At 60.2% G+C, this 20,579-nt stretch overlaps 2 protein-coding genes across 2 annotated transcripts; both read right to left on the bottom strand.

Annotated features, from left to right (window-relative positions):
• Nucleotides 1-109: 109 nt before the first annotated feature.
• LOC125345004 (trefoil factor 3-like) lies at nt 110-6,407 on the bottom strand (the record flags this gene model as incomplete). The annotated part of the gene is given in 4 exon segments (XM_048337263.1): nt 110-237; nt 4,539-4,550; nt 4,553-4,684; nt 6,329-6,407. Coding segments are annotated over 4 exon segments (351 nt in total), but the record flags the coding sequence as incomplete, so codon positions are not given.
• Nucleotides 6,408-17,369: 10,962 nt separating this feature from the next.
• LOC125345005 (trefoil factor 2-like) lies at nt 17,370-20,323 on the bottom strand. The gene is made up of 4 exons (XM_048337264.1): nt 20,214-20,323; nt 19,584-19,733; nt 18,351-18,497; nt 17,370-17,391 (listed from the first exon to the last, which is right to left on the bottom strand). Exons 1-4 carry the CDS (start codon nt 20,290-20,292, stop codon nt 17,378-17,380), a joined length of 390 nt encoding a protein of 129 aa, XP_048193221.1. The 5' UTR covers nt 20,293-20,323; the 3' UTR covers nt 17,370-17,377.
• Between the last annotated feature and the right edge of the window lie 256 nt (nt 20,324-20,579).

Below are 20,579 nucleotides of genomic sequence, written 5' to 3'. Positions count from 1 at the left end.
GCGGCCGAGGTCTGTCTCCACGGCTGCCTCGTGTGTGTGGTGTGTGTGTGTGTGTGTGTGTGCGTGCGCACGCGCGCGCTGAATGAAGCCAAGAGGAAATGATAAGCACCTCGCCCCGGAGTTGACCGAGGCCACCGCGAGGGGCGGCGTCCGTGTTCTCCTCTCGGAGTCGTAACATCTGGTCTGTGTAGCCCGCGCGGCCCCGGACCACCATGGAGGCAGAGCTGGGTAAGGACGCTGAGCTCAGGCCGGGAGCACCAGCAGAGCCAGGAACCGGGGCCAGTTCTTAGTTCCCCTTGGGTTCCCCATGAGGCCACCCCCCCCGATGGCGGGTCACATGAAAGCCCTCGCAGCGGATGCTCAGATGACCCTTCACCCTTCACCTGCAGCCACCCTGGGGCACAGCCGAAGGGAGTCGTGGTGTGTGGGGGTCCGGAGCTCGGCTCTGCCCCGAGACCCAGGGTGCCCCAGGATTCAGATGGTGCTTGGTGCGGCTGTGCTGAAAACGCTCCAGAGGCCTGTTGGGTCCTTACCCAGGCTTCCTTGGGGCAGAGGGGCGGGGGCCCCGATTCAAGGGAACGTGAGCGTTTCTGAGCGACCTGTGCTAGTGTGTCCCTGACACAGACTAGTGCCAGGCCAGCCGCTGCCGCACCTGGAGAATTCTCACACTCCCATCCATCCGCGAGTCGCCACCTGTTGCCTTCCAGAGCAACTGTGTAAACCGCGCAAGGATGCGTGTGCTTATCCAGCGTGTCCTTGCGTGTCTGTGCTTACCGTGCCGTCTCAACCCCTCTATACAGATCTAGCTGAACTGCCCTAGCCAGAAAATACTATTGCTGCAGGCGGTGGGAGTTCGCCCTAGGAGAGACAACTAGCTTGTATACACGTGGTGTGTGTGTGTGTGTGTGTGTGTGTGTGTGTGTGTATGTGTTCTAAAATAGCAGAACTCTTCCAGCTCCTGTTCCCTTAGCTGCTCATTCTGTTGGACCCGATCGGGGGATCGAGGGAGTTTTCAAACAACCTTACAGACCCCGGGTCTGCCTGTATGTTTCTGTAACCATCTCAGTGGATTTTTTTAGCTTGGTCTCTGAAACTAGATGGCATTTATGCAAATAGGACATAAATAGAATAAAGCATCATTATTTTCAGATTTCTATTTCTCCTTTATTTGTTTCTAACCACTCAGCTATCAGACCTGCTGGGAGGATGAGGCTGGTGTATGTGTGTGTGTGTGTGTGTGTGGTCTGTGTGGTATATCTGTGTATGTGTATGTCTGTCTGTATGTGTGTGTGTTGAGTCATTGTGCAGATGTGTGTATCTGTATGTGGATGCATGCATGTGTGTGTATGGTGAGTATGTATGGTATATCTGTGTATGTGTGTGTATGTGTGTATGTATGTACGTGTGTGTCTGTGTGTGCTGAGTCATCATGTAGATGTGTGTATCTGTGCATGTATGTGTATTGCATGCGTGTGTGTGTGGTGGGCTTGTGTGGTATAAGTGTGTATGTATGTGGATTGCATGCATGTGTGTGTGTGTGTGTGCTGAGTCCTTGTGTAGATGTGTGTATCTGTGCATGTATGTGGATTGCATGCATGTGTGTGTGTGTGTGTGTATCTGTGTGTGTTCTCCTTTGAGGAGCAGCTCCCTCTTCGGGTGTGGGCAGGGCCCTGGGGTGACCCAGCGGAATGTGGGGTCCCCCTTGAGCCATAGCTACGAGGCCGGGGAGGACCGGCACCTTCCGGGGCCCTCTCAGGCGGGACCAGCCCCGCGTGCCCTGTGGGGAGGCTGCGAGGCAGCGAGGCCGAGGCCGCAGCGCCCGTGGGGTGGACGCACACCCCACACCGCACACCCCCACGCCCCACGCCCCACGCCCCACACCCCGACTGCCCGGCTCCTGGGGCTCCGTCGCTCCACCACGTCGGCTCCCCAGGAAGAAGACACGGAAGCCGCGGCCGCCGACGGGACGGCTCACTCGTGGGGCCGTGGTCTGGGGGACCCGGCCCTGTGACAGGACCCCCCCCCAAAACATGTCACGCAGAGTGGGACTGTGTGCTGCCGTCTCTGAGGTCCTTGGGCGGCCAGAGCCCCCGCCCTGCGGCTCGGCACTCGGTTCTGGGCCACGCTGACCAGGATGGTGACACCCGGGGGAGGGCGGGGGGAGGGCGGGGGGAGGGCGGGGAGGGCAGGGCACGGCCAGGCCCGCGCCGCCTGGTCCCCTGGTACAGGGACGGCCCCAGCCACTTGGGGGGGGGGGGGCCAGCAGGAAAGGATGAGGTGGCCCTGCGGTGCCCCTCGGCGGCAGGCGTGGGCAGGAGCAGGCCGGCCCTGGGGGGGGCGGTGGACGGGGCCGTTCACGGAGATTGGCCCGGTTGGATGCAGACGGCCGGCGGGCAGTGCCGCCACCGGGTGTTAGGGTGGAGGGAAGGACGCGGGGGAGGAGCCGCGGCCCGTGGAGGGTGCGGGGCGGCAGTCACTCGGGCAGCCAGCAGAGGGCGCTGCGCGCCCGTGTCTCTGGACATGGCCGGTGTTCTGTCCGTCCATCAGGGAGGTGAAGGGGGCTCCCGTCCCCACCCCTCTCCCTCCTGCCCCACGCCAGCGTTTGGGGGGACTCTGCCAGGGACACCCCCACCTCCCTGCGGGCTGTGACTGCTATCACACACACCTTGGACCCACCGCCGCCCTCGGGCACCAGAGAGAGGCCAGAAGCACCCCAAAGTGCCCCCTGTGAGGGGCCCCCTCCAACGTAGCCTCATGCGGCACGTCTGTCCAGCTCTTACTTTCCCTTAGGGTTGCAGAGTCAAGTCAGCAGTCCGCGAGAGGGCACGGTTAAGCTTCTAGAACCTTCGTGGGGCCCTGTCCTATCTATGGAAGGGCCAGGTGTGGGCTAGTGAGATTGGGGCCTCTCTGTGGGGGGGGGGGGAGATGGAGCTGCTGTGGGGGGAGGGGGAGATGGAGCTGGTGGGGCGGGGGGAGGCTGGTGTCTGGGCTGTGCCTCAGGGCCCCTCGGAGGCGGGGCAGGCGGTGCAGAGGGAAAGAGCACCCCAGGCCCCGGGTCCTGAGACGCGAGCATCCCGACAGGGACGCCCCCTCGCGGGTAAGACGAGCTGCCGGGGCTGAGGGCTGAGGATCACAGTTGAAGGTCACCGGGAAGGAAAGTCCGGGAAACTCCTTCCTCTAATCCACCCGCACACATCTGGAAGTGGTGGCGTGGCTCAAGCGGTGACGCGCCAGCCGTGAGTGAAAGAGCTAATGGACGACGCCGAGGCTCTAAGTTCAAGCCCCGGAATGGGCATGAAATAATAATAAACAAAAACAAGTCTGTTCAAGGGGGGGGGAAGAAACAAACCAACCCACCTTCACCATCACTAGCCACTTCCTGCAAAGAGCGGAGCAGTCAGGTGGAGTGGTGGGCGTGGCTTTAAGATGGTGGGTGTGGCCTTGGGATGGAGGGTGTGGCCTTAGGGCAGGGGTGTGGCTTCAGGGTGGTGGGTGTGGGCCTGAAGGTGGTAGGTGTGGCCTAAGGTAGTGGGTGTGGCCCATGAGAAGACAGGAAAACTTAGCCAGCCTGCACAGGCCTGGGGAGCAGCACCCCAAACCTTCCTGTGAGAGCGCAGGGCATAGCGGCCCAGGGGGGCTCGGGGGATGGGGGTCCTTGTTAGTCCTGAGGGTGGGCACCTGGCCCGACAACCAAACCCACACATGTGTAGGGACTTTGGCCAGTGGGAGCTGGGGACCCCTTTTCCAGGGCCCCCGTGACCCTCGACCCTCCCACACATCCCTCCACTCTCCCCGCGCCGAGAGCCGGGTGACAGAAAATCACGAGAGGCCCACGGGTCCCCGCAGGGAGGCGTCCTCATGCTGGAGGGGTCTTTATTCCCGAGCTTTCAGCAGGGGGGAGGTGCAGAGGCGAGGGGGCCCGGCCCCCCGGGGCTGCAGCCGGCGCCGCTTCAGAACGTGCATTCTGGGGAGGAAGCACAGGGGTCGCCCGCCGGTGTCAGCCGCCGGCCCGCCTCCTCCAGGCCAGCCCGCCCCACGCCGCTTGCTTCTCCAGCTCTGCAGGGAAATGCAGTGTCCCCCCCCACCGCCTGGGACCGCCACCCCAAACCCCACCCCACCCCAGGTGGGCTGGGGGCTGAGGCAGGGGGGCCGGGAGATGGGCGGTGGCTGAAGCCCACTCAGCAGCCGAGGGGTGGCCCCCAGAGCTGTGCGGACGGACGGTGACCGGCAGTGGCCCCCTTCCTCCATGGCCTGGCCCCGCCCCCCCCCCCCCAGAGCTGCTGGAGCCCAGCCTCCTCCTCGTTCTCTGGATTAAAAGACCCACCCGGCTGCTGCTTCTAGAATATTCCTCGGATGGGCGTTTCCCTCTGGGACGGCACGCTGGCACGTTTGCCCGGCCTGGGAGGAGGCCGGGCGGGCCCCACAGCCCCGACAGCTGGCAAGCTGCTACCTCGCCCACCGCCACCCGCTGCCCCCCCCTCCCCAGGGGCTTCCCCTGCACAGGGGGAGGGGCCGTGCCGCCCGCTCTGCACCCTTACCTGTCTCCTGCAGGGCTTGAAGCACCACGGCACGTCCCGGATGCTGGAGTCGAAGCAGCAGCCCCTGCTGTTGCACTGCTCCTTGGTGACCCGGGGGTAGCCGCAGTCCACCCGCTCCTTGGCTGGGACTTGACACTGGCTCGCAGCTGCTCAAAGGAAGCCCAGCCGGCGTCAGCCCGGCCCGAGCGGCCGCGTGCGCTCGCTCCCCTGTGCCCGTGTGCGCCCCTGAGCCCCCGGAAAGCGGCTGACGTCGAGACGAGGCCACCTGCCCGGAGCCTCTCGCTCAGCAAGCTCACCCGATCAGGAAATCCAGCTGGGGGAGGGGGGGCGTGGAATCTGGGGGGGTCTTTGAGCCCAGAAGCAAAGCCCTTCTTCCTTGTCTGTCAATAAAACTTGTCCCGCCACTTTCTCGGTGCCAGTTGCTGGGTCTCGAACTCAGGGCCTTGGTGCTATCCCTGAGCTTTCTCACTTAAGACGAATGTCCTACCACTTGAGCCACGGCGCCACTTCTGGTTTTCTGGTGGTTAATTGGGGAAAAGAGTCTCTCAGACTTTCCTGCCTGGGCTGGCTTCAAACTACCATCCTCAGATCTCAGCCTCTTGAGTAGCTGGGTGACAGGCCTGACACCGTGTCCCTTTTTATAAAAATGCAAATGTAAGCCGGGCACCAGCGGTTCACACCTGTAATTCTAGCTACTCAGGAGACAGAGACCTGAGGATTGTGGTTCAAAGCCTGTCCAAGCAGGAAAGTCTGCAAGAGTCTCTTATCTCCCATTAACCACCCGAAAACCAGAAGTGGAGCTGTGGTTTAAAATGGTAAAGCTATAACCTTGAGTGGAAAAAGCTTAGGGACAGTGCCCGGGGCCCTGCATGCAAGCCCCAGGACCGACCAAAAAAGAAAAAAGGAAGAAAGAAAGGAAGGGAAAAGAAAAGAAACAGTAAACGTAGCAGAAGAGCGGCTCAAGCCTGCAATGAGAGTTGCAGGTAAAGGCCACGCCCTAAAGTCTTCAGTTTAGCCATGAGTCACCAGGAGCTTCAATGGCTGGCTCTATCAAAATTGGCTTATATGAAAATGCTCTGGGGGGCTGGGAAGGTGGCTTAGTGGCAGAGTGCTCGCCTAGCATGCATGAAGCCCTGGGTTCGATTCCCCAGCACCACATAGATAGAAATAGCCAGAAGTGGCGCTGTGGCTCAAGTGGCAGAGTGCTAGCCTTGAGCAAAAAGAAGCCAGGGACAGTGCTCAGGCCCTGAGTCCAAGGCCCAGGACTGGCAAAACAAAGGAAAAAAGTTCTGGATCCAGGTGTAGTAGTACACACTTGTAATTCCAACTTGGGGGTAGAGACAGGAGGATGGCAAGTTCTAGGCTAGCCTAGATGACACGCTGTCTCAAAAAAAAAACAAAAAATCAAACAAATCATGGACTCCAACTAGTCCCTTTTTTCACCTGCCTCTCCTTTTTGCTTAGTAAATGTACCAAAGTGAGGTATAAAGACTTTGATTGTCAATCAGAAATGTCTGGCAGAAAAAAAAAAAAAAGAATGTAGGGTAGGAGATGAGCTGCCAGACCCCCCCCCGCCCCCCATCTCAACCCAGCCCGCTCCACACCCCAGCTTTGTCGTGCGGTGGGGAGGGCGGCCTTTCTCTGAGCCTCAGTGTCCTCATCTGCCGAATGGGGACAGCGAGACTCCATCCGTGGGACCCAGAGCCGCCTGCCCGTCTCCCAGGCCCGCAGCCCCGCAGAGCCCCCTCTGGCTCTCGGGGACCCCCTCCCCGCCCACGGGAAGTACTCACACAGGCCCACGTACTCCCCGGCCCCCGGGGACGCCAAGACCAGGACGAGCAGCAACCACCCAAGCGCTCTGGTCTCCATGACAACCGGCGAGCTGGGGACCCTGCCACCGGAGGCTGTGCCGGGCCCCGCGCGGGCCCCTTTATACCCCCGGGCTGGGCTGGGTCGGCCTCCCGGGATTTGTTTGTTTCCGGAGGGGCCCCCTCCCTGGAGCGCGCGGCTCCACCTGTTTCTCTGCCCATGAGGATCTTCCCCGCCGCGGAGCACCAGCCTCAGCCCGAGGAGGAGCTGAAGGGAGCCAAGTCCCCCAGCGGCAACGCAGACCCGGGCTCCCCGTCAGGGCCCTCACGCCACGAGTCCCAGGTGTGACCCCAGAACCCGGAAGCCCAGCCACAGCTGGCAGCCAGGGTCCAGCGTGACCTATTATTCTATATCTACGGATGCTTCGTGTACTGGGGTTTGAACTCGGGGCCCTGTGCTGGCTGGGCGGGCGAGCTACGGTTTGAGCCCCTCCCGTCTCCTCCAGGCCTTTCTGCTTTCAAACGGGGTCTTCTGCTCGGGCTGGCCTCACACCGTGAGCCTCTGGATGGCTGCTTCTCACAGAGCTGAGATCGTGGGTGTGTGCCACTCGGCCCGGCCCCTCGTAACTCTTCTTTGTTGCTATTGTTATTTTAATACGTTATTTTATTTTAAAGTACCCGTACAGTGGAGTTGCAATTTAAGAAGCTATTCTACAAGTACAATGCATCTTAACCAATCTCCCCACCCCTCCCAACCCCACTCACGCCCTCACTGACCGGCTCCATTTCCACAGATGAACACTGAATACGTATCTGTCCACCCATTCTGTCCTCTCCATCTGTCTGCCTCCCCATAACTCTTTTTTTTTTTTGGCCAGTCCTGGGCCTTGGACTCGGCCTGAGCACTGTCCCTGGCTTCTACCCGCTCAAGGCTAGCACTCTGCCGCTTGAGCCACAGCGCCGCTACTGGCCATTTTCCGTATATGTGGTGCTGGGGAATCGAACCTAGGGCCTCGTGTATCCGAGGCAGGCACTCTTGCCACTAGGCTATATCTCCAGCCCACCCCCATAACTCTTGAAATACGGGAGTCCTCTTCGATTTTACTTTTTGGTTCAGCAAAACTATTTTTATGACAAGCTAGATTGGATTAAGAAACAACACGCGTTGGTTTTTTATTCATTTACTGTCTTTTTCCTTTTGGGCCCCGGGGAGTTGAACCCGGGACGTTGTGCTTGCGAGGCCAGTGCTTCGCCACGGCGCTACACACCCGTGGTCACCCTTAGCTTTTGAGCAAACACGATGAATCCTCGTCCTCTTCGGCCCCTGGAGGTCACGATGCACGCAGCGACCCTTGGCCCAGCTTGGCACAAGGGGAACATTTGCTACCACGCCAGGAACGGGTGCACGGGGAGGCTCCAGATTGGAGCCACCGCGGCGAGTACGCGGAGCCCTCCTTCTGGTATGTGTGGGGGGGGCAGCGGGGGGGCGGGGGGGCCTCCCTCCCCTGGGAACTGGCCCAGGTCCCACCCAGCAAAGCCGGCCCCCTCCCCCCCCAGCTCCCCAGGGCAGGTCAAGTTCCAGGTTCCAGGGTGAGGCGCAGCCCCGGGGGGTCATGACCTGGAGCCCCGCCCCGACAGGTGGCCCCCGGTTCCCGGGCCTCCTCCCCGCCCCCCCCCCGCAGCTGCCCCTGCCGGTGCGCCTCCCCCCAAGCCCTGGGTCCGGGGTCACCCAGGGGCAGATGGGAGTGTGGGGAGGGGGGCGGGGGGCCCCAGCATCCCACGGGTGCCCGGCCCACCACCGGCAGGGAGGCCTGCAGCTCACAGCCAGGCCCTTGGATGCGCGCTGTGGCAGCGTGACAGCGTGACAGCGTGACGGCGTGACATTGGGACGGCGTGACAGCGTGCTGGCAGGACGGGGGGAAATCTCCCAGGGTCTCGAGGGGCGCGTGAGCCGGCCAGGTGGGGGAGGGTCAGGAAGCTTCCAGAAAGGCCGAGAGCCCGGCCGGCCTGCTCAGCCTGCAAACGCATCCCAGGAGGGGCGCGGGACGGCTGGGTGTCACCGCTTGCTGCTCCCACACCGCCCGAGCCAGCCACAGACGGGAGGCGGGCGTCCCCGCGGCTCCTGCCGAGCAGCTGACGCGGCCGGAGCCGCCCTGGGCGGGGCCCCTCTACCCGCACAGCCCCCCCCCTCCCAGAGCGGCTTCCAGACCCTTCCTGAGCCTTCCGAACCTGCCTGTGCGTGCCCTGGCAGGAAGCGCAGTGGGGGGCAGGACTCGTGCTCCGCGGGGCGTCAGTGACCCACCCCGGGACGCACCAAATACGCCGCGCCACCGACACAACGGGGGTCCCTGCGTGGGCCCCGAGATCCTGCTCCAAATCCCGGGCCAGCGCCCATCCACCACCCGCAGGAAGACACCAGGAGAGGCCACGCCCCGTGCAAGGGACTGGCGGTCACGCCCCCCTTCCCGGGGAGCCCCTCGGGGTTGGGGGTCACGTCCCCTGTCCCCTTCCCGGGGAGCCCCTCGGGGTTGGGGGTCACATCCCCTGCCCCCTTCCCGGGGAGCCCCTCGGGGTTGGGGGTCACGTCCCCTTCCCGGGGAGCCCCTCGGGGTTGGGGGTCACGTCCCCTGCCCCCTTCCCGGGGAGCCCCTCGGGAGACGCTGTGTCACACTTGGCTGCAGCACAGCTGAGGGGCGGGGGCGGAGGAGGGCGTTGGGCAGAGTCGGGTCTCGGGGAGCAGCTGGAGTTGGGGTGTCGCTCGTCAGCGGCGGGGCGTTTGCCCAGCGCCCGGAGCCCGGCTCCGTCTCCACCCCTGGGCGGGGAAGCAGGGCGCACGAGTGCGGCCTCCCCAGCCCGCCCTGCGCAGCTCGGGCCTCGGCTGCTTCCCACACAGCCCCCCCCCCCACGGCGTAACCCCCCCCAGGGGCGGCCACGGAGCGCGGCTTGCTGCCTGGCTCGACTGCCTTTGTTTCTTGGAAGCAGGAAGGATGTTGTAATCTAATTTATCAGAAGTTTCCATCCAGCCCAGTGTCGGTGGCTCACGCCTGTCACCCCAGCTGCTCAGGAGGCTGGGATCTGAAGATCGCGGTTCAAAGCCAGCCTGGGCAGGAAAGCCCATGAGACTCTCATCTCCAATGAACCACCAGAAAACCAGAAGTGGCGCTGCGGCTCCAAATGGCAGAGCACCGGCCTTGAGCAAAAAGAGCTCAGGGACAGCGCCCGGGCCCCGAGTTCAAGCTCCAAGAAAAACAAAGTTATTATTGGATTTGTTAAAAATTTATGATTGTCCGATCTATAATGCATCTTCAGGTTTTATTCGCTGCCCCAATAATGTTCTTTGTAACTGATTTCATTGCCTAGAACCAAGGCTTCCCCGGTGTGTTTGGACTTATTTCTACTTAGGCATGGGGGGTGCATTTTAATGGGTTCCGTGACGGCGTGTATCTGACCCACGGGGACCGTGTTCTAGTCCCTGTGTCGTCCCCCCACGCCGGCTGATCTTCCTTTTTTCCAGTAGTCCTCTTCTCCTCTCGAGTTGGTTTCGTTTATTGTTGAATGTAGATTCTGTGTATGCCTGTCTCCCTTCTCGCATGTGGCTTAGTTCGTAGAGCTTCCTTTTTGAATTAGTAGAAGTGTCGCGCCGACTCGCTCGCGATGGAAGCCAGCTCCGCTGGCCTCGCGCCCCCCCCCCCCCCCCCGCCTCGGCTTCCCCATGTTTAAGTCGAGTTTAGAATGGCCCTCTCTCAGTGCTTTCCCTCACGTGGTACCGGAGGTGGACTCCTCCGCAGGTGCATTGCTCGGGGTGACGGGGTATGTTTCCTTTGATGCCCCTCGTTGAATACACAATAGCATGACGGGCGTGACTCCTTCCCTCCGCAGAACTGACGGCCGCTCGAAAGCCATTGGCAGCCCCGCGCGGACCCCCGGGTGCCCGCGGGCGCGATCGTCTTGTTGACTTTTTAAAAAAGTGATTGGGTCCTGGCGGTCGCGGGGCGGGCCGGTTCTCGCTCCCCTCCACGTCACCCGCGGCTCCCGTTGGACTGGGTGAGTGGCGGCCGCCCAGGGCAGGGAGCCTCGGGACCAATCGTCTCTGTCCCTGTTTCCTCAGGACCCCCGCACTCGCCACCGGCCGTCCCCGCGTGGCCGTCCGCGGTGACCATAGCACCGTGTGCAAAGGCTCCTCGTGTCCCAGCTCCCCGGGCTGCGCCCCGCCCGCTGGTCACCTGCGTGGCTGCGTGGCCTCGCCTGCCTGGTGACCGGGTTCAGGGCCGCCGCCATCTCCCGTGGGCCCACGCTCCGTCCGTCTCCACATGTGTAGGAGGAAGAAAACCCAGGACGGGGGGCCCCCGGGACCCTGCGCCACCGGCACGGGAGGCGCGGCCCCGGGGTGCTGACCGGGGGCCCGCGGGCCTGTCGGGGGGCTGCCCTCATTCCCGCCGTGCCAGCGCCTTGAGGGGTGCCTTCCTGGCTCCCCTGTCTGCACCTCGTCCACCGGGGAAGCCACAGAGCGTGGACAGCGCCGTGTGAGCCCGGGGCCCCCCAGGCCCCTCCCTGGCTCAGGCTCCCCGCAGTTTCCAAAGCCCCCAGGGCTCCGGGTCTCGGGCACCCGTGCGCCCGGCCTCCAGAGGCAGGGCCGGCTCTGCGTCGCGTCCAGGGCCCCCCCCCCCCACACACCAGGCCTCGTTTTCACGTGTCTTCAGGCGTTCTACCAAAGAGCTAATATTTGCTAAGCTCCCGCAGGCAGAGACATCATTGAACGAAGAACAAATAGTCAATATTGATTAGGCATCCGCGGGTGCGCAGCTTCGGCCAGGTGGCAGGGGAGGAGAGGAACGAGCAGATCACGTGGCCGTGCTGATAAGAGAGGCAGGACTCGGGGAACCCTGGCCCCGGACCCCATGTCCATCTGTGTGGCCGCTGCCCCCTGGCGGCTGGACCGGGTCAGCAGGATGGGGCAGGCGATCAGGTGATTCCCAGCAGCGGATCCAGCCGGGACGCGCGGTGGTCTGGGAGAGGAGGACCTGGCGAGTGTGGGCTCCTCCCCGCCCCGCCCCCAGGGCCCGGGCTTCCTGGGGGACAGTCTGGCACTCGGATGGGAAGCGCGGGGCAGGAGGCCGCACCGCGAGGCAGGCCGGGGGCGGGACTCGAGAAGGCCTTGTGAAGGCTGAGCTTCTCCGCTGCTTCTCCTCCACCTCGAGACCCGGCAGGCAGGGAGGGTCCCCCCCCCCCCCGCAGGAGCTGAACCCCGGGGGGCCCCCGGGTCACTACCAGTACACTGGGTGCCAAGGGCAACGAGGACAGCCATAAAGCAGTAAAGGCCGCCGGGCGGGGAGGTAATAAGTGACGCAGGGGTCATTAGGAAGCTCATTAGCGATACGCGCGGGGGAGCCGCCCTTCCTGGCGCAGTGAGGGCGAAGCCCAGGAGCCTCCAGAGCCCGGCAGGGACGAGAAAGACACCTTGCGGCCACTCGGTGTGGGGTGGCGTGACGTGAGATGACGCGAGCGAATTTCAGGAGTCTGGTTAAAGCGTAGTTTGCAACAGGTATCAAGCGCTGGTCCATGACTTGAGCCACGTCCCCAGACTTGTTTTTATTTTAGCGATCTGGTGGTTTTTCCCGGGGAACAGCCTCAGACTTCAGCCCTTCTCCCTCTCCTGGAGCGGGCATGACAGGTGCGGGCGGCCCGACAGCGTGGGGCCAAACATGGCGTCTTGCTACCATTCTGCACACACCGGTGTCCAAGTGCGATCTTCCCACCGCTGCTCCGCGCACGGGGCGGGGGGGGGGGGGGAGAGGGTAGCGGTGAGCCGCCGAGCCCGGCAGGGCTGCCGCTTTGATATCGGACCAAACAGCCTCGAGTCCGTCCGTGCTGGACGGATGCACGTCTCGGAGGGAGGACGGCTCCGGAGCCACCACCCGCCACCCAGGGAGGAGCCCACAGAGACCCCCACGACGCGGGAGACCCGAGGGCAGTGTTCACCTCATGAGCCAGAGACGCCGAGATGCAAACAGACGCGGGTAGATCCGCAGCTGATAACAGAGAGACCGTCCTCAGCGTGTCAAGTGAACACAAAAACAAAAATAAGAAAAGAAGTGGACAGTTACGGTTTCACCAGCAAAGGTGTCAGGTTTTGAATGTAGCACTGCGATTGCTGAAGTGGGCGTGGATATTCACAGGCGGGGAAGGTACACCCGTCCACAAGGAAGGCAGGAAGTGCCATTCCATGAGAAATGTCCTCGCTCCTCTGTGGTCGCACGCAACAAAGCTAGGCCAAGCTGACGTTTTCAAGGGCACACGGAAATCCAAATGCCTTTGCTTGAAAACGTGTGGCTAAAAAATAAACGACAAGAATTATGGCCTTTTACAATCATAAAAGCAGCTCCACTTCTGAGTCTACCCAGGCTTCGGGATTCTGTGGCTGCAGTTTCGCGTCTTCACGATCGTTAGTGTTGGTGGCTGTGGAGGTCGAGGTTTGGAGGAGCCAGGGGCCTTGGTGTTTTCCATATTCCTTGCTCCTAAATGGGGAATCTGCGGCTACTTTGTTGGTTGGAAGTTTAAATCGCCGCTACGGCCTTTCAGCCGAACCACCTCCCCGCCCAGGCCGGGCGGCATGCGGGCCTGGCTGGGGGGTGCATCTCACCGCCGGACGAGGGGTTCACACGCGTGCTGAGGACGCGCAGCCCGGCCTCCAGTCCTGTCGGGTTGAGGACATGGAGTCTCTTGTGGAAGGTAAGCTGTCCATTTCATTACAAGTAGCCTCTTCCTTGCAGACGGAGGGAGCTTCATAGCTCCTGTGTGGACAGGCGAGTCTCCTCCGCCTCCATCTCCTTCGGCTGGTGCTCCCCAACCTCTCATATATTTGGGGGTTCCCCGGCGCTTGCAGCAGCTCCCTGCCCACGAAGAAGGGAAGACTCTGGAGTGAGGCATCCTTCCGGTGGAGGACTGGCACACCCGCCCAGCGGCCTAGGCACCGAGAGATCGGCTGGCCACCGAGACCAACTGCCAAGCGCAGCGGTGACAAGTAAGACCTCCACCCATGGCCGCATCTCCCTGCGCGCACACTGACGCGACCGCAGCTGCGAAGAGATCACGAAAGTCACAACGTCAGGTGACGTTAACGTCCAATAAATGACCCGGCCTCAGATGCAAAAATCACAACATAGAAACAGAAGAAACGGGGGTGGGGGGGAGGGACGGTAACATGTTTCCTCCCAAGTGAACAGTATGACGAATGATTTGAACAGTGAAAGTTAAAACGGTTTGTAAGGTGATCAAGTGGTATTAAACAGGACACCTACCAGCTCCTAAATGAATCTAAGGATGACCAAATAAAACTGTTGGACGACCTCAGAGAAAATGTAAATAAACAGTTGAATAAAGGAAAAGGTGACAATGAAGGGGGAAACACATAAAGATATAGAAATCCTGTAAAAACCATCCAATTGAAATCCTGGAAATGAAAACTCAAATAAGCCAATTTAATAACTCAGTTGACTTACTTTTTTTTTGACCAGTCCTAGGCCGTGAACTCAGGGCCTGAGCACTGTCCCTGGCTTCTTTTTGCTCGAGGCTAGCACTCTGCCACTTGAGCCACAGCGCTGCTTCTGGCCATTTTCTGTATATGTGGTGCTGAGGAATCGAACCCAGGGCCTCATGTATACGAGGCAAGCACTCTTGCCACTAGGCCATATCCCCAGCCCCTTGACTTACTTGTTAAATGGACCATATTGAGCTAGAGTATCAGGGATCAAAGACAAAGTAGACAAAGGGAGAAGGCTAAGAAAACATAAAGGAAATCTACGAGATCTCTGGAACACCATCAAAAAACAAAATCTACCAAGCATGTGTATAAAGAAGGAGAAGAATTACTAACTAAAGGCTGGAAAATAAATACAACAAGTTATCAGCAGGAAACTCCCAAAATTTTGAGAAAGAGGGGGTCATCCAGGAACATAAGATTTTCTGAAGACCAAACAGGTAAAATCTCATCCAAAATACCCCTAGACACATGGTTGTTAAAACACTAAGTGTACAAAACAAAGGATATAAATAGATGATAAACCTATACCCAACATCACAATAAATGGGGGGAAAACTGAAATCATTCCCTTTGAAGTCAGAAAGAGAGAAGAAGGCCCACTCTTTTTACTCCTGTTCAAATAGTACTATAACTCCTAGCCAGAGCAATAATGCAACAGAAAGAAGCCCAAGAGGCCCGAATCATGAAAGACGTAGAATTGTTCCTACTTGCAGGTGATCTGATCCCATACTTAAAAGACCCTCAAGAGTCCGCTCTGAAACTCCTAGACATGAAGAATATCTCATCCATTTAGCAGGAGACCAAGGCAACATGCCAAAATCAGTTGCCTTTTTTATATGCCTGTAATGAGTGAGCTGAGAAGGAATTCAGAAAACACAATTTAACTTACAGTAGCCTCAAGATAAACAAAAATGAGAAGCCGAGGAATAAACTTAACCAAGGACATAGAAAACGTCTACGATGAAATTGTAAAAAATCTTTTAGAAGGGCATTGAAGAAAACACCAGCCTATAGAAAGACCTTCTGTGCTCATGCATTGCAGACTCTACCTTGTGAAAAATGCTCACGCTGCCAAAAGCAACTTACAGATTCAATGCAATGCCCATCCAAATCACAATATCATTCTCCGTAGAAATAGAAGAATCAATCCTAAAATGCACGAGGAGCACAAAAGATCCCCGGTAACCAAAGCAATCTGAAGGCGGAAAAGGGCGGCGCTAAAAGTATCACAGCACTAGACTTCAAACTAGGCTACACAGCCATAATGTTGGTTACGTACAAACATGCAACCTGGTACTGGCTCAAAAGCATGCAAAGACTGATAGACCAGAATAGAAGACACAGAAATAAACACACACAGATCCATCCATCTGACTTTTGAAATCAGAACCAAAAACATTCGTTGGAAAAAGAGCCTCTTCAACAAATGGTGCTGGGAAAACTAGCTTTCCGCATGCGAGGACTGGAACTAGTTTCCAGTGCCCTGGGCAAAAATTGGTTCAAAACGAACCAAAATCTTCATGTAAGATCTGAGCCCTTGAAACTACTAGAAGAAAACATAATGGAACACTTCGAGACACAGCACAGGTAGAAGCTTTCTGACTAGGACTTCCACTGGTTAAATCATGAGTTCACAAAGGCAAATGCATCAAATCAAAGAGCTTCTATAAGCAAAGGGAATGAAGAGGAAATGGGAGATCTTTGCCAGCTACTCATAGGTTAAAGGCTTAATATCCAGAATATGTAAAAAGGTCCCCAAAGTAAACACTACCAAACCAAATAATCCAGTTAACCAATGGGCAAATGAGGAAGTACCAATGATAGTAAATACATGTGGAGATGCTCACCCTTAGCCATGAAGGAAATGCAAATCAAACCTACATTGAGATCTCCCCCTCCCCAAAGCCCCCCATCAAATGCTGACAAGGACGTGAGCGGAAAGGAGCCCTCGGACACTGTGGGTGGAGCCACTGTGGAAATCAGTACGGAGGCTCTTCAAAGACTCAGGAGCCACGGAAGATAGCCCGTGATTTAGATGTAGACACCACATGCTCCAGCTGTGCCAACTCCAGACCCTCCATGGAAGGAACGTAGATCAACGTACGCCCGCGTGGAGGCGGGGCTGTTCACCATAGATAGCCAAGCTGCAGCGTCAGCTCAGGGGGCGAGAACCGCCCGCCGAGCGATCAAGAAAGCACGCCCCACGCGCGCCGCCGCGTTAGTCGCGAGAATTGAGAGACGGTGGCTCTCCAAGTTCCACACCATCAGAGTCTCGGGGGCTTCCGGACGAGGTGGACGGACGCTGCCTTGGGTTCTTGCGTAGGGGAGCGGGGGGCGGTAGGGGAGAGGGCAAGGGGGAGGCGCTAGGTCTGGACGGTGTGAAGCATGCACGTGATCATCACGGCTGCGGGGCGTCTGCCCCCGCGTGGCCAGCAGGGGGCTCAGTAGAGCAGGGCTGGGCGTGTGCGGGAGGGGACCCGGAGCCCCGCGTTCTGGGTGGTGGCGGGGACGCTCTCCTCTCCTCCGGGTCACATTGCGGAGCGTGCCGCTTGAAGACCCATCTGGGGGGACAATGTGCTTCTCACCCCTGCCCGGAGCCCGGGGCCGGCACAGTGGTCTGAGCCGGGGGCGCCCCAGGTGGGAGGCTAGGCAGAGGAGCCCCTGGGCCGAGGGGCGAGAAGCAGGGAGCGAGGCAGACCTCCGTGGGGGGGGGGACCTGGGGGCCGCTGCTGGTGACCGGGGGGCTCGAGGGCCACCGGCCGCCCCTCCCCTCGCCCTGCCTGACACCGGCCAGGGAGGAAGGGCGGCTCCGCTTTCAGACAGAGCAAGCGACGGTGGCCTCGTGGGGGCCGGGTGCGTGGCCTCCGGGGGCTGGGCAGGGCCCGGCCCCCCCGGAGACCGGGCACGAGGGGACCTCGGCGCGGGGGCCTTCCCCTGGGGCCTTCGCCTGCCTCTGCCCAAGTTGGAACAGGCATGTGCGGGGCCACCCTGAGAACCGGATGGGAAGGGGCGGGTGGTCGGCTGCCGGGGGCCCCGGCCAGGATCGAGCGGGGCAGGAGCAGCTGTTGTAACTGCCGTCCCCAGCAAGCACCCTCGCGAGAGGGTTGGGGGGGGTCCAAGCCACCTGAGCCTCTTAAGAGCCCCGGGCACAGAGTCACACGTGACAGTGGACCGCACGAGCACAGACGTATGCAGACACACGCGTGCATCCGTGCACGCGCGTGTGCCCTCACGTGCACGCGCGCACGCACGCACTCACACGCTCAGGGACACGTTTGCACACACCCGCACTGCACACCCCCCACCTCCGTGTCAATGAAAACGCATGCCGTCCGGAAGCTGTAAGGGTTTTCTTTAATTAAAGGCATCTGCCCAACCACTGGAGAGGATCAGAAGATTGAGAAAACCCAGGGGTTTGTGAACTCTGCAGCCAATCGCAGCTGGAACTTTCTCCTTCGGTTCCAGGGCCGGTGGCGAGCCGGTGGCACCTCTCAGTAGTGACAGTCTAGAGGAGAAGGCAGGGTGCGGGTTAGCCCCTCACGAAAGCCACCGTGTCCCAGCCCTGCGTGGCCGCAGTGGCACAGGGACAGCTTCTGTGCCAGGGCACTCTCGGGGTGGAGCTTGTCCTCCCCACACTGTGGGATGGCTTCCCGGGGGGCCTTTAGGTGGCACGGAAATCGCTAGAAGGTTCTGAGAGTGAGAAGCCGTCCTCTGGGGAGCTCAGGTCTCCCTGCCCGGGGGAGCCGCGCAGGAGTGGGGAGAAAGCCCTCAGAATCGGCAGGCCATTGCAAGTGGGTCAAGAAATCCGGGAGCGTCCTCCAGAGCCACATCAACGTGGATCGAGCGAATCGCAATGACCGCATGATTGTGAGGAGCACGCAAGGAGCATCAGAAAGGGGGGCCCCGAAGGGAAGGAAAAGCACAAAGCTCTCAAATGACCAGCTTCTCTCTGTCTCCCCATCTGCCCTTCATCCAGCCAAACGTGGGGACCGGAGCCCGCTGGGTCTCAGGGCGAGGGGGACACATTGGGGGTGGCACCCTCAGGGCTGTCCCGGGTGAGGACACACGGGTGGGAAATCGAGGGCCAGAGAAGAGGAGGCAGGCCCGCCCCCTTCCTCCTCATGCCGGCACCGAGCACGGCACTCAGTGACATCCAACCCCGACATCAAACGGCGGGAAAATCCACCACCACCACCACCACCACCCTGTGCCCAGACCCAGGGAGGGCTGAGACGGGGCTGGGCGTTGCCAGGAACCTGACCATGCCCTGGTAGGGAGCACTCAGCAATGGCCTTCTGGATGGTTCAAAGCAAAGGCAGCGGGCGCACGAGAACCCCTCTTCCTGGACTCAGGGCCCCACCTCAGATGTGCTGAGGCTCCGGGGCAGCTGGCGCACCCACCCCGCCCCCGCCCCACCCCGCCCCCGCCCCACCCCCCCCCCAGTGGGACACACGGCCTCCATACCCGTCACGGGCTTTGGGAAGAAGCACCAGGGCACCCGCGGGATGGTGTTGGAGAAGCAGCACTGGCGGGAGGCGCAGTCCTCGGGGCTGATGCCCGGGTAGCCGCAGTTCCTGCGCTCGGAGACCTCCATGACGCACTCCTCCGACACTGGTCACAGAAGGAACAACATGAGGCTCCCTCAGGCCTGTCCTTCAGGGGGACAACTGGTCTACCTCGAGGACCGGCCTGGAGGGGGCGTCTCTCGGGACCGTGATGTCCAGGGACGGAACCTCCTCGCCGCAAGAGGGAACCGGGGCGCGACGGCCACGGCAAGTCAGAAGAGCCGGAGGGCGGCACCACCGGGAGGTCACTGTGCCCTCTCTGGACTCCACTCACCACAACCATCTTCCCAGGAAATAAAGCGCTTGCTGTGAGTGTACCTGAGAATCGAGTCCCGTGGAGCAGGAAGGGGGGCTCTACATACTCATGGGGGGCTCTAAATACACACAGGGTCCATGACATGAGGGAGGCTACACACACACACACACACACACACACACACACACACACACCTGGCATGAAAAGTTGGTCTCTTCCCAATAAGCAATGGCTTGAAGCTAATTCCAGAAGGTTCCTAGAAATCTCAAGCCTCTTCCTTAACCTTTGGGGCCTGTGAGCCAGAACACAACTAACACCCCGTTGAACCCCGTTGAACCCCGCTGAACTTTCCTTCCCCTGGAAGCTTCTTCAGAACGCATGGCTTAAAGCTAGGAGGACCCTGAAACATTTTTGGCCTCAAATGATACAAATCTGATATTTTACCTACATCTGCTGACATGCTCACACGTGTCTGAGGAAAGAGCCCACGAGGCACTTGGAGCTCCTGTTTGGTTGACCTAGACTAGCTTCGGACTAACTAACCAGCGTGTGGACAGCTCCAGACTGAACAGTGTGCTGGGCGAGCCCTGGACCAACCTGCTCTGGGCTACCCAGCATGGGCTAGTTCTAAGCTAAACAACATGGGATAGACCCAGGAAAACCAGCATGAGCTATCGATAAACTAATCCGCATAGGCTAGCTCTGGACCAAGCAGTGTGAACAAGGTCTGGACTGGGCAGCCCGGGCTGACTCTGACTAACCAGTGTGAGCTAGCTCTGGACTGGGCAGCATGGGCTAGCCCTGGACTAACAGCCGAGCCTCTGTGCACCTGCTCTGGACTCTGCCTGTCCAGCGGCTTACTCTCTGCCCCATTACCTTGCATCGGGAGGGGTTCGAAGCACCAGGGCACCCCAGGGACGCTGGAGTCGAAGCAGCACCCTTGTGAGAAGCACTGCTCGCTGGTGATCCCCGGAAAGCCGCAGTTCTTCCTGTTGTGGGGGCTCAGCCTTGAGCACTGGCAGGGATCTGTGGGCAGATCCAAGGTCAGTCCCGCCTAGAGCACAGGCCTCCCCCAAACTCGTTTCCTCCTGGGAAGCCCACAGGGCTTGGCTGAAACCGTGTCATGGATTAAAAGGATCCAACCACAAGAAATCCTATAGAAAGGCTCAGCAGATGGACACAGGCAGAAATCAAAGTGGACGGTGATCAGGATGTCCCGATGTCACCCTGGACGGCCTAGGCGGCCGTCGGCCTTTCTAGGAGAACCCCAGAGGGGCAGCACAGACCGGCGCCGGAGCTCAGGGTGACTCTTGGCTTCCGCCCTCTCCAGTGAACTGGCAATGGATTCCTTTCCTGCCTGGGACAGGAGCACCAAGTCCCCCCATCCCGGGGCAGCAGACGGCCCTGAAGGAGGTTGGAGACCCAGCCCCCCCCCTCCCCCAGCCTTGCCTTGGGGACTCAACTCCCCGGCCACACCACAGATGAGCCCCAGGGGCCGTCACTCACAAGGCTTCTGGCCCTCCACCAGGGCGCACAGCCCCAGGACGAGGAGCGCAGCCAGGAGCCGAGCACCCGGGGACACCATGTCTGCTCCGCTGCACCTCGGGGATCCGCAGCACGCGCGTTCCCGCCGCCGCCGTCGGGGCTTTTATCATCTCCAGTCTGTTTGCTCAGGACGTGCTGATAACCTCCTCCATCCGCCACCGCGGCCCCAGCCCTCCGGGCCCTTTGTCAAAGGAGAGGAGGAAGCCGTGCGAGGTTTCCGGGCCAGGCCCCCTGCCCTGGGCGGGAAGCTGGGCCTGGCCAGGCTGCTGACGTGGGAGACAGGCCATGTGTGCCGCTGGAGCCGGGCACACACGTGTCACACCCAGG

This window comes from Perognathus longimembris, unplaced genomic scaffold (genome assembly GCF_023159225.1).
Source record: "Perognathus longimembris pacificus isolate PPM17 unplaced genomic scaffold, ASM2315922v1 HiC_scaffold_5099, whole genome shotgun sequence".
Classification (NCBI taxonomy): domain Eukaryota; kingdom Metazoa; phylum Chordata; class Mammalia; order Rodentia; family Heteromyidae; genus Perognathus; species Perognathus longimembris.
Note: the sequence above shows the minus strand (reverse complement) of the source record. Positions and strands in the feature narration are given on the sequence as shown.